Source organism: Lampetra fluviatilis, chromosome 7, assembly GCF_964198595.1.
Source record: "Lampetra fluviatilis chromosome 7, kcLamFluv1.1, whole genome shotgun sequence".
Taxonomy (NCBI): Eukaryota; Metazoa; Chordata; class Hyperoartia; order Petromyzontiformes; family Petromyzontidae; genus Lampetra; species Lampetra fluviatilis.
In genome coordinates, this window is record NC_136281.1 from 12,813,389 (window position 1) to 12,827,308 (window position 13,920).

Below are 13,920 nucleotides of genomic sequence, written 5' to 3' on the forward strand. Positions count from 1 at the left end.
ACAAGTCTCCGTCATCAGGTGGGACCGTCACAGCCAGATTTGTTGTGTTGCCTCCGAAACGTCGTGATTTTTTTTTTTTCATTTTTTACCTACGTGACTTTACCGAAAGAACTAAGAGTATGTTTGCAGAATGTTGGACGCCGCTGTTGATTTTTTTTCTCGCTCAAAGTACAGTATAGCTTTCGAGGCAAATGAATAAATTAGAGACGCTGTAACTAGCCCCATAGCCGTAAGTATCTGAGAGAAGGCATTATAATGTACAGCCCTTTATCAATCTGCTGCAGGATGATGGCCCTCCCCCACACCGTGTCCACCATGTTTGTTGATTGACCATACTTCACCACACTGGTCAGTGCCGGTTGGTGAAGTGGATGCCGGAAGACAAGCTCAGAAGTCAGAAGCATTGAGGTTGTTCTTTGAAGACATCTCACTGCACGCACATAGACCCATTATAACGATTAGTCAGGTCCTTCGTTGCTTTATTTATATTGTTTTTTTATGTTGCTCGCGCTAAATAATTGTCGGCAGAGTAGGCTGCGGGCTTGGGAGTCTTTGGAAGAGTGCCATGTTTTTAAAATATACACTCAAAGCATGACCACAGATCTTCCCAGTGACATCTACGGTTGCATATGCTAGACATTCCGCTAAAGAATCCAGTTTTACATTTCAGAATAGCAGCAAAGGTTACGTGTCTGCCCCCATTCCCCATCGCATGTCTGCAAGTATTAGGCGCATGTCTCTGCTTCGTGTTTTTGCAGATCTATGAAACGCATCGCACCTGGTGTGCGAAAATTACAATAACGTCTGGCAATAAATGTGACCCACATTAACCCTTACGAATTCTGTGCATCTCGCTTACATGCCTGGGAGGGCTGGTGCCATAATTATTTATTGGCACTGTGTTTATCCTGTGGGGGTTCAGTTAAAATATCGTGAGGCTAAATGAATGTTGCGCTGCTGCATAAAGTAGAGCATTTACAGCGTTGAGTTTGGCAAGAGTGCAGCGGTTGATGGGCTGGAGGTGGCATCCTCATTTGCTCCGCATGCTAATTGCTTAAGTTTAATTTTCGATTTAAAGCTTTTGTGACTGCAGGGATTCATCTTCTTGATTCTTTCGGTAAAGTCACGTAGAATGGAAATAATAAAATAATAAAAAGAAAACATAATTCTCACGACGTTTCGGCCACAACGCAAGCAGCCGTCCTCAGGTGGAGAACAGGTCTGTCGAGAAGACAGTCTGAAGACATCTCACTGCACGCACACAGACTCTGTCTTCTCGACAGACCTGTTCTCCACCTGAGGACGGCTGTTTGCGTTGTGGCCGAAACGTCGTGAGAATTATTTGATAAAGTTTTATTTTTATTATTTTATTATTTCCATTCTACGTGACTTTACCGAAAGAACCAAGAAGATGCTTAAGTTTAGTTTTGGTGAACATCTATTTGTTGTTTTGCTTTGGCTGCGTAGTGGGCCAAGGAGCTGATACGAGCCGGAGTGCTGTTGTTAAATTAAATGCTTTTGTTGTTTCGCTTTGATATGAAAATGTGATTGGCATTTTAGCGATAATAACCTTGCCCTGTGGCTATAACAGCAAAGCAAAGTGTCTTCATGCTCAAATAAGAAATCGGCTGGCTCTGAGCCAACATGGATGAACATTGCCCACTACTGATTTGAACGTGGGGATCAATGACTATTTTGTTCCACGTGACCCGTTGGCAATTCTTATCTATCCATCTTTGCCTCGGCTTGGCCTGAACGACTGCACAGAAGTGGGGGGGGGGAAGAAAGGGGAGCGGGCACCCCACGCCACTCCGTGGCCACCTCGGCCCCTCCGTTCAGTAACCCCGCTCATGTGACCTCGCACTTCTCCGCATGCGATCGAGCGGCCACAGGCAACGCACGCGTCTTTCTTTTCGCTATTCATCGGCATCCTTTAGCCAGTGACCAGTTCGGGCATAGGGTGAAGAAAGGGCCCGTTTCTGTTGACTCTACACAGAATACGGAGCAGTTCCACATTCGGGAATGGTCTTTGAGTGACAAGGCCGCATAACTGCAACATGCTTTCAAATGGCTCTCACCACGAGCACACGATTGCCCTCTCACACTGTACGTAGATGGTTTGGCATATATCTTGTACTATTTATATGTTTATAGACGTAGCTAACCCTGTTGAACTAGACCGCATTCAGTGTAAATCCACATTCTTTCGAATGTGCAGTCATTGGAGGATGTTCTAAGACGATCAATCTGCTACGGATGAGAAACCCAGGATCTCAGCTGCCCGTGGCTCCATCACTCTGGCTGTGGGCTAACATTTGTGGGTTTGTATTTGGGGTCGTTCGTGGGTTCCTGTTAAGGTTTGTGTTGAGGCGCATATTGAGCTTGTGGGTTTGTCTTGCAGCTGCACATACAGTATTGCCATCTGTGCGGCTGCGTGATCAGTGAAAATTAGTAAAATCGTCATAGGAAACGTGGTGTCTCTGACATTCAAGTGAACGCCACTCGTGTACTTGTTAGACAGTCACATGTATGCGCAGTATTAATATAATGCACTTATAAAGGGCTGCACCCGAGCTACTTCACTCTTGGTATTGCACGGAGAGACAGAAGGAGTAACAAATGTATCGGAGAACAAACGCAAATCGGACAGAACGTGTTGACTATTATGAAATGTAAGTGGGCTCGGTCAAGTCTTAACTAAACTGGTTTTATTTTAGAAGCGACCTCGCTCAACAAAGTGGCTTATCACGTGGAAATTTATAGCAGGCAAGCAATCTGAACGCATGCCTATAAGTGTGGAGGGAAAACCCGGAGGACCCGGAGAAAAATCCACGTAACCATGGGGAGAATATGCAAATTCCAGATGTACAGTCGTGGGGGTCAGGACCGAATCCATGACCTCCTGCATATCAGGCGAGAGAGACAACATCTCGCTACCACGGCGCCCCGAGAGGGGATTACGTCACTAGAAGGGATAATGGCCAGTGGTCATGACTAACCACAGATTGGCAAAGGAAGGAATGCTCCAGAGAAAGGGAGTTCACTGCGGAGATGGAGCAATGACATTAGCTTGTGTGCAGGGACTAGATGAATTGTTGAGAGATGGTGATGGCTTCAAGAGCCCTTCATCCAGTTGTGGATAGATCATGGCTGATGATGCCTTCACTGCAGAGCACCTCTTATGAACACAGTTAGCTATGTACGGTGCTAAAGAAGTTCAACATGCATACAGAGCAGTTTGGTGACTCCCCTGAAAATCACAACTGACAATATAAACTGATTTAAATAACTATTAACGCTCCTGTTGGACAGCCTAGGACACACAAGCTCAGTAAGCAACTGCTCAATAACACCCATTTGTCTTTAGGTTATCTTACTTAAAAAAAAAAATCAGCCACCTGTTCCATGTTGCTCTCGTTGGGGACACGTATGAAGGTTGAGGTGACCTGCAGGATGCCCTTTTGTTGCTACAGAGCCTGATTTTTATATTGTTGGAAATTCAACTTCCTCTGCGACCCGAGTCGGTCGCTTTGACAGCAGCAGAGCGCATGGCCGCTCGTACTACTCTTTGCCCCACGCCGGTGACGTTAACGTCAAATATTAATGCGCAGGTGTCTCATCTGCTTTGAGTGGCACAAATAGGTACGGGCGAGGGGGAGAGGGAGGCGATGGGCGAGAATAATCTTCCGCAGCGTGAAGTGCGGCCCGCATTTAATAATGGGCTTCGATATCCGTGACAGTAATCTCACTTTCCGTGCGTCACACCGCGTGGGACATTTGCTCACGTGACTGGGATCCGATGCGCAAGAAGGGCGGAACGCTGTATTGCCCCTCGCCGTCCTCGCGTGGGGATGCTACCGCAATGTTGGCGAGACGCATTTGACCATTGGACGGCCTTTGTGCTCGGGGCAGAAAGGGCCGGCGCTCTCTTGTTGCTGTGCGCGAGAGGACTTAAAGAGAGTGATGAGTGGAGCTCGAGGAAGAACCACATGTCCTTGGAGCGGTGGAGAACTATTTTTTATGGATGTACCAGTGAGAGGCAGAGTGGGGGCATAAGGCAGGGAGTGGGGGGAAGGGAGTGCGCTGGTGTTGAGATTAGGCATCTCCAAATCTGCATGGCTCAGCTGAACATGATAGTTCAACATCGCACGCATGCAGCCAAATGTACATTGCAGAGCTTCACATGCAGTGTGTGCAACTTGATTATAAAATGAGAAAAGAGCAATAACCTGCAGATGGTGACGATAAATCACCATCCACTTACTTCATGTGCATGCTGCTGAAAGTTTACCGTGTGTACAATCTATGGAGAGACCTGCTCTTTTAATTTAATTCCGATGTGTCCATACCACAAAAGTAATTAGAATGAATAATACTAATAACTTTTAAAATGTTCAAATTTTTAAATAAAAAAGCCTTAAAATTGATAAATAATTGTAAACATAAATTATCATAATTCGCCATGATCTATCCTCTGCAGGATCATTGCCGACCCAAGCCATCATTAGACCTCCTTTGCCAGTACCAAAATATAATAAAAGGTGGTTTCCCCTTTTTTCTGCCAACAAAACTGAAACCTTTGTACGAGGATTCATGTCTGCATTAACCACAATACTTGCAGTCAAAATGCAAACAAAACACACTATGATAATATAAGCTTAATTTTAGATAATATAAGCATTGTCCTTGAAACTGATTGGTCCACACCAAGGGACGGCTTTCTTTTGAGCCTCGACCCAATTGGTGCTCGACCAGAGGACGCCAAAAGGGGTACAGCTCAAAGACAATGCCCTATCAAAGTAATGAGGGCTCGGGGTGAGCATCTACATCATTAGACCTCCTTTGCCAGTACCAAGCCATCTCCATCCATTGCAGTTGTACAATGCAAAGATCCACCGAGCTCCAGCACACGATGTGAACTCGTCTCTACATCTGCACAGTTGCGCTATCTGGTGTCTTACCTTCTTAATATTCCCAGCTCAGTTATTCGCCTTGAACACAACCATCATCCCTTCTAGTAACGTGTTCTGTACAAGCCCATGTCATTATTTTTTGCTCGTAATAACGATTGCAGTTTGTAAGGCGCATTTCATCCATCGATCCCAATGCACCACCAGGGCGAATGGGGCACAACTAGGGCGTGAAGGCCAATTTAGAGAGGTGAGTTTTCATACTCTCGTGACTCTGATTGCCCTGTTTACCAAAGGCAAAGCGTCCCATAGGCTGGGAGCTGCACTAGAAGATGGCAATCCAACGATCTCAAACTCAGGGACCTCGTTGGAGAATATAAAGGGAGCAGTTCCTGCAAATATTGTGGGGCCAAGCCATAAAAAGCCTTGTAGCTCAGCAGCAGGATCATACGGCCCACTGGAAGCTTGGCTGGTAGCCAGGGTCGTGGACAAGAGGACAGGTGTGAGATGTGCTTGCGCAATGGTTTCGGCGTAAGTACTCTAGCAGCTGCATTCTGAACGAGCTGAAGTGAAGCCAGCACCTCACTTGGAATCCCGTAATGGTGTTGCGCTGCAGTAATTGAGTCGGGAGAACGCACAAAAAGCACGGGCCAGCGTCTCTAAGTCAATAGGCAGCAGGATAAAGGGGCGCAGCCTGGCAATGTTTCTTAGTTGGAAGAACGGAGTTCTAACACCAACGATACATGCGCCTCAAGGACTGGTCGAATCAAACACCAAGATTTCTAACCTCCAATGTTGGGCAGACATTGTGACCATCTATCAATAAATGTGGCGAACTGGTTTTAGATAACTGCAGAGGGGAGCCAATGAATATGGTCTCAGTGTTGTCGGCATTTAGTAAAACAAACATGTGCTGTTTGAATAACTTTGGCCAGAGTGTGTCTCACACTCTGCCATGTATCTTTGACTGTAGCAATAATATTATTATCTTGTTACTTTCTTCACGTAACCTCAGTGTAGCTGGTCCATTTGCGTAATTTTTTATATTCCACATTTGTATTTGATCTTGATTGCGAGGGATTGATGACTGCACCAATTTCCGCCAAGTCACATTCCTCATCGTACACCATTGAGGTGAAGCATAATCGTTTTTTTAATGTTTATTAGACTTTTCCAGAATCCGATTGAAAAGTTGTATGTGGCCGATGGTAGAGAAACCTTTCCTAAACCCTGGTTTGTTCATGTGCTTGGTTGGCCTCTAAATATTCCATAATTGTGTTCCCAGTTACCTTTGTAAACAATTTTTATTTTTTATTCTTGTAGTTCATCATCCTCTTTGAATAGAATAATGATTGAGGCATCATTCTACGAGTGAGGTTCATTTCTGTGTAAGCATTTACTAAATTGGTCGCCTGAATAATGTGTGCAAACAAGTGGTTCTATTTCTTCGCTAATGTCCACTGTGATACCATCTACTCTTTGAGCTTTTCCTCTTTTTATACTGTGCATCCCAGGTGGGCTTTAAAATGAGGTCAAATGATCGGCCATTCACAAACGTTAGTTGTTAAGGAGAGATCTAGAAAATAACACATTGTGGAGAGAGAATCTTTTAAAAAATATCCCAGGAATAAAACCGTTGTGCAGATGATGAAGAAGAGGAATAAGATCCAGGGATGTCACCAGAAGACACAAAAACTGCCCTTTGCAAAAGAAACATAAAATAACGTTAAAGTGCAAATTCGTTATTTGACATAAAAAATTTTGAAAAACGCAGTTAAGCGAAAACAAACCAGAATGCGATTTGGATAACATCGCATTCAAGAACGCAGCCTTAGGATCCTTTGGTGGCAGTCGCTCGAGGCTTGAGTATCGCGCGGTTTTTCAGATAAATTAGGAATCCTTTTACAAGGGCCGTCTATTTGCTGATAGCGGAAGTCACGGACGTCGGTCCCCAGGGAGGAATGTAGCAATTACCTCGTCGCGATATAACACGGGGGACCCGCGTTGAGGACATCGTGGTGTGCTGGCAGCCCCTTGGATTGAAGGTGCCCCGATTGTAAAACTCGCACGTCGCCAGCGCTCGACTTGCCGCGATGTCATTTTTCACGACACCAGGTGTGACGATTGTGAGTTTCCCGTGACATTGTGATTGCGGATTTGTGTTGCGTCGTTTTTTGTTGTTGTGCTCTGCTGTGCTTCCAGTCCGAATGGAGGTTATTTAACAGTTCTTCAACTGCGGTTCACTGAGCACGAGTCTTCTAATCATTGCCACGTTTCAATCTATACCACTTATAACACATTAATTGATTACAATTCATTACAATTAGTTAAATGAACTATGAAATGATGATGTCAAATTGCCATGGCATTTTTTTGAAAACCACAAATTGCATTGGTAATATGGATTTATCCAAAACATTGATGATAGAAATATTGACTTAAAGCTTTCGTGACTGCAGGAATTCATACGCTTTGGGTCTTTCGGTAAAGTCCCAAAGAGTATTGATGATAGAGTTTGTTGTTTCATAAATAGACACAATAACGGTCCACTCTTGTTAAAAAAAATTACGTGTTATATAATATAAATATATCATGTATTTGTCGAAAAAAATAATCACTTGAGTCTCAAGTCCCCTTTAGATGAGGATCTTGCTTTGTGATGTTGGTCCATTTCCTCTGGAAACTCACACAGTTTTGGAATTAACACTAACAAAAAAATCCACAACAGCCTACATCCAGTTGCGCTCACGACAGAGACATCCTTCACAAATGTGTGCTGTAGGTCCGCATGCACAGTGCTGGCTTGCTTGCTTCGCTTGCTGCCACCCGTCAGTGACACCGCGACGTTAGGGGATCAAAGGCAAGGTGGAGTGGGCCTTGCAGGGGTGGCATGAGGTTCTGTGGGAAGAGGGGGAGGAGGAGGGGGAGCGGGCGCGAGCATCGGGTGGAATCCTCAGCATCATGTGACCGCCGCGCGGTGATTGCCCCTTGGCTGGTTTGGTTGCGACCCTTTTCTGTCATTAGGGGCTTACCAGTGAGCTGGGAGATTGCTGGGACAGCCGCTCCAAAAAAATCTGAAAAAATAGCCACCCCCCATGTATCAGTTTCAAATAACAAATCGGGCTGCAGGCGCACTAATAACGTACAGAGGGCGTGACTGCAGACACGGAGGCTCACACTAAAGGAAGCCCCCACGTTGCTGTCATCAGAGATTAATGACCCGGCGAGTTGGATTCTGACTTAATTAACATAGCTGAGATAGGACGTTAGCGTTAACGGCGTGACGGGTGCCTTGGTTTATATGTATTAAAAAAATGGTCTCAGGCCTCCGATAAGTTTTCACGAACGCCATCCTTTGCATGGGCTGCACTGGGACGATGTGGGCAAACATTGGAGCCCCACGTCTGGGCCAGGGGAATATCTGATCCGCGCCACACGAAGCTGCCGATGCACCGAGCGCTGTCATCGGCAGCTCGCTGGGTGCGTCTCTGACGGGCTCGCCTGTTTTTAGCTGAATGAGCCCCGCCAGCCGATGGTGATCTGAGATACGTACCGAAGGGGCACTGAAATAGATCATGGAAATAGGCTTGGGGCTTGAGCACTACTTGGCGAGAGTTTGCGCTTCCTATTCAGAAGGCCTACGTGTGCAATCACACCTATCCCTGTGTGGTTGATAAAATGGGGATAATTTTGTGGGAAGTTAGCAGTGGTTGTCCTTACAAGAGACTCTCCTTTGAACAGGGAGACTTCGGAAGTTTAAGCGATGGAATATTTGACAAGCTCGGTAGTCATGACACGTGTAGCGCTGCCTGGACAATCTGCGAGGACCTCTTGAGGACCACCCAAGAGGACCTCTTGGCCACCTAACCACTGCCCGTTGTTGTGTGCATTCACTGCTTGCCACGTGCCACAACACGAGGCACACATGAGTGAGTCAGAGTGTGCACCACTCACACCTGGCAACTGGTGGTTATCCCCCTCTGCTCTCATGAGTCACATGCCCTTCTTTGCTCTGGAGGTGAGCTAGCTGAATGACAGCTGCTTGTAAAGATGCCAGTTTGTCACATGCCAGGAATGTCATTCTCTGGGGGGGGGTGGGAGAGGGTGGTGCACTGAGGCATTTATGTCGGAGGTGGAATGGCTGGGCGATGAGAACGAGCAGAAGGCAATGGGTGAGAGATTTGGAGAAGATGAGCGGGCGATAAGGAGTGGGACGGGTGGTTGATGAGGAAGGACATGAGTGAGAGGTAGTATGTACGTATGTTGAACTTCTTTCACATCGTACACAGCCAACCGTGATCTTTGGAGGTAGGGATATCATAGGTGGATGAATTGGAGTTGCTGGGTGGGAGACTGTGAAATGGAAGGGGCAGGAAATGAGAAACCGATGAGCGGGTCACTCGGGAGTGGACGGGCGGCAATCTGTGCGAGGATGGGTGTGGGAGACAGGCTCAGGGACGACCCCAGCAGTTGTGCCTCGGAGCCGCGCCAGCAGCTGGCATTGCGACCACACACGCAACCCCCATTGCTCGCCCACCAGCGAGGCATGGGTCTGGCCAGCAGAAGACCCCACTTGGCCTTTGCCGCTGTTTATAGATGGCGCTCTGCACTCGTCACGAACGCAGGCTGGCCAAGCGGGGTGGGGCTGGCACGGGAGGCTGGCGCCACGGTTTCTGTCGCTGCATTTAATTTATAATCCCCTTTTAATTTTTTTTTTGGACTGAAGAAGCTTGTAAACACTTTGCTCTTGTTTAGCAGGTATTAATTAAAAGCGATGGAAATGTTTTTATTAAGTGGCTGTCCCTTTAGGTTTCATCTGGTAACGCTGGAGGATTTTGCATCATTAATGTTTTGTGTATGGGATTGTCAGTTACTGGCACACTGTTGTGTTTGATGTAATTTTGCAGTAAGAACTATGTAAGTAAGCTGGGCGGTTGTGGCTTTGCACACCTGTAATTTAGCACTGGAGGCAGTGAGGGTCGGTGGATTGCACAAATGCTGTGAAACTGCCTTCCCAATGGACATCGAGGTGTCATAGCCTGGCTCGTCAGATGAAGGCAGTACAGTAAGTAAACAAATCACCATATGTTTCCATCTGTACGGGAATAGAGAGTGTGCTCTGGTTTCCTCCGACTTGTAGAAACAAATCATGAATTGGCTAAAAACATCGTAAAAATAAAAACCCAATGCAGGACCCTGCTGAAAATGTGTCCTGCGACTCAGTGTGGCTCTCATAGCTAAATAAGTAAATGATTCTTATGATTGACAGATGGTAGTATATAGTTCATAACCATAAATCATTGTCTTATGTATTATATAGTTCCACGTCGAACTAAGATCCATATTTAGGAGAGAAGCTCCTTCGCTATGAACATCTGGAGTTTCACTGCCATCGGTTGAAGCAAGCCTGACCCTGCTCATGGAACCACTGGCTGTAGAAACTGGTCCTCAGTGTGCTTGTAGGCAAACCAAATTTGCTGAAATTCGAAGTTTGTGAGTTAAAGTCTTGGTCATGGGTCGACACAGACCATCATTGTTCTTCCAAGGTCAGTATAATGAATACATATTTTTCTGAAGTGGTTCTCCAACGGCGAGACTTGCCCCTACCATAGAAATGTGGCATTTCCGCACATAACTTGCAGTTACCAACAGGTGAGTGCCAACCAATGTGCGCATGAAGACACTTTTGCACGTCTTAAATATTGCAAAATGCTGTGACTTTATTGCTTTCGTGATGATTAAGCTGTGCTTTGCATAATTGCAACATTTTTTTATTAGGCCCCACGTTTGAGCAATTAGCCACACTGCAGGCTGTGGCGCCCGTTTTAACTGCTGTTTGATAAACGGTGTTGTAAGCGCAATTTAATTTTAACGAAATGTTGTACGCGGGGGTGGGGGTGTAACTGCGTCCTGAAAATGCCCCCCAAAAACCTTGGCTGATTGTGAGTCAGAAACGCCGCCCTCCCTCGTCAGCTGCAAATGTCTTGGGGGGTTCAAGAAAAAACAAAGACCATTTAAGGGTTAGGAGTGAATCGTCATTCAAAATATTCCTGTCATGCGGGTCATGTAACCATGATCAAAGGGGCTACAGCCTAAGAATAATAATAACAACACAAATGAATCGGTGCCTCTCAGCTCAAATAAGCAGTGTCATCACTCATCAACCATCGGAGGTCGCGAGCCAGTGGTTGAGAATTTTATATTCCTGCGGCCAGAGCCAGCGTTTCCGTAGCATAACCATATTCATGTGACCGGAGCCAGCGTTTCCGTAGGATAACCAACTGTTGATCATGAAGGGATGATTAAACCTGAGTAGTAACTTAGGAAAAATATATATATTTGTTTAAATAAAGAGCCTCTCACACATACTCACTGGATTAAAAAAATAAGCACATTGCTCATTGAATTGACATCAGAGTGATAATAACACTGTGAGGGAAATCCCAGAGAAGTCACAGTCAATCTGTTCGTCAAGTGATCCTAACCACATCACCACCTGTCCATATTCAGTAGTCTGGAATGCGAATAATTGTGAGACCTATCCAAATGTATTGTACGTTTAGGGATGTTTTTATTTTATTTTAATAGCAGTCGCGTACAGTTTGTGACCGTGCTAACGTGCAAGTCAAAAGCTTGTCATCTGTTTGTCAATTATTGTCTACAATTGGTGATTTTAAAAAATCTTGCAGCGGAAGATTTTTTTAAATTCCCTCCACATTTAGAAACATGCGTTGAGATTATTTAGATTATTTAGCTGCTATAAATGTCCAAACGATAAGCCCCTTTATTGAGCTATCATTCGTGGCCAGGTCGCTTCTGACAAATAAGTTAATACCTCAGTGGGCTTTGCCTCGTAGGATGGGGATGGTTAAGTTTCATTTGTATGCGTTTAGATGATTAGTTTAACGTTCTTGTACTTTGCACCGCAGTCGTCTTTTTGTGGTGTTTGTTGTTGCGACGTTCTGACCCCGTGACCCTACTGGACATCTGTGAAATAGAGCTTCATAGCTCATCGGATTCCTCCTGCAGTACAAATAAGTACTCTGATTCCGATCAATGTTCTCAAACACCTCCCTGGCGGTCAACCGTTCAACTCCTGGCCACGACGGTCGCCGGCTGGAGCGAGCGACGGATAACCGCGGACAAACCATGAACGTTGCGTCCGGTGACGAATGTGAAGCTGCGGGGGGGTCGCGCAGCGAGTTGTGAGGGCATCGCCGCCTCTGGAAGCGGCGGTGTCGCGTTGCCCTGTACAGTATCGAGTTGTAAAACACGCGCTCGTGCCGCCGCTGACATTTGCGGGCCCCGCTTTTCGCGTGCGCCCTGAAACGCGCGTCAAGGCGTAGCGCCACTGAAACTTTTACGAGTCCATCGCGTTTGCGCCTGGAGGGGCTTATTTGCGTGCCCGGTGTGTCCGTGTGTGTGCATGCGCGTGCGTGTTGCTTTTTGCGTTTTGGGGGGTTGGCAGAGGTGGTGCATCGGCCAGTCATCTCGGAAAGTCGACCCGTGGCACCTGCGTCCGTCCCGTGACCTCCTGCCAGCGGGCGTTCGACACTTCAAGTGGTCTTAACGTGCACATAGCCTGGCACGAGTGCCGTGGAGACGTCATCGCCACTCAGTGGCGAATGGCGGTTGTTGTTGTTGATGGGGAGTGGTGGGGCCCAAGTGGTTTGCGCACTTGGGCTCACGGGAACCCTGCGAGATTAAGTTTGATTCCTTCCAGGTTGGAGGCAAGTGATATTCCGAACCGCTTCCGGGCCTCCACCTGTCTCAGCTTGGATAAGTGCCTGGTGTGGTTAGTAAACGTCAACACTGGGCAGATAAAGGTCGCCCAAGCGTGGTGTTGACAACACCACCCCCTTCATGCGATGCGATGACCTTAATAGGTGCTCACAGCACTTGCCCCAACAGTCCGTTAGGGCTATTCGGGGGATCTTTATCTTTGTGTGGTTGAGAACAACGGTACGCGTACTACAATGATTCATGCACATCATGTATGATCGTGGCAACCTCGGTTTGGTTCCTGAATGAGACATCACAGCACCCAACTGGTGGCATATTCATTATCGCGTGTGAAGATCAAGACTGATGATGCAAAGGATGTCGGACACAATCCTGGCAACAGCACCTTATTAGCAGCCACGGTAACCTTAATGGCCACTTCCTAAAAAGCGCATGGCTTAAAGGCAGATTGGCTTTGCATTTTCACATGGTGGAAAGTGGTATAATATTGATTATCTCACAAAACTGTGATCCCAACAAGATGTAGTTCCTGTTGATCCACACCACCCGTGGATTCATTGGTTTCGGAACCTTGCATGGGCATCCTGTAAGGTCAACTCAGCCTCATATGAATGGCTGGTGCTGGAATGTGCTTAACAATAAGCATTGTAAGACATGCCATACTGCCCTTAATGGATGCTGACATACAACATTTTTCCTATCCTTCTAGAGCAGTGGCTCTCAACTTTCTTGGTATGGCCCCCACCACTGCCCCCCCCATCCCCTGCGCCGGCCCTCCGCCTTCCATGGGAAGAAACCAAAATACAGAACACATGATATACAGAGAGATCACACATACCCAGCTCGAGTTTTCACAGTGTTAGGCATTTGTTTAACATTGTGTATTAGTGTTCTGTCGATCCGATGCGGCGCTGATGTTCCCTGCACGAAATCTGTCCCGCAGCCCGTGCATGGATACCATTGGTCCAGAGTGCATGCTGAAATGGGTTAAATGGGGGATGTCGTGTGTGCGCGTGCGCGTGCGTGTGGGGTGTGCAGTTCGGTGCATTACGAAGGCGGGGCTGTGTGCAGCCATGCCCGCTCTTTGTGGAGACTGGAGACCCTCCGAGTCAGGTAAACTCCTCATGCACACAGGCCACACTTCGTCCGACCGAGACCGACGATGAAACGTTGCGTCACGGCTGAAATGGGACGAATCCATCGGAGCCGGATCAAAGCCGAATTTACGGCTGAGCTTCGCAATCCAAAATCGAATGTGACCGATTAT

At 46.7% G+C, this 13,920-nt stretch overlaps 1 protein-coding gene across 10 annotated transcripts in view; it reads left to right on the forward strand.

Annotated features, from left to right (window-relative positions):
• The window catches only part of LOC144933589 (ryanodine receptor 2-like), a 318,383-nt gene that overhangs the window by 71,913 nt on the left and 232,550 nt on the right, over positions 1–13,920 (forward strand). For all 10 annotated transcript variants that reach the window (XM_078858546.1, XM_078858550.1, XM_078858549.1 and 7 more), the window contains exon 11: positions 13,692–13,766. In XM_078858546.1, coding sequence (XP_078714672.1) covers positions 13,692–13,766 — 75 coding nt within the window. The remainder of the gene's footprint in view (positions 1–13,691; positions 13,767–13,920) is intronic.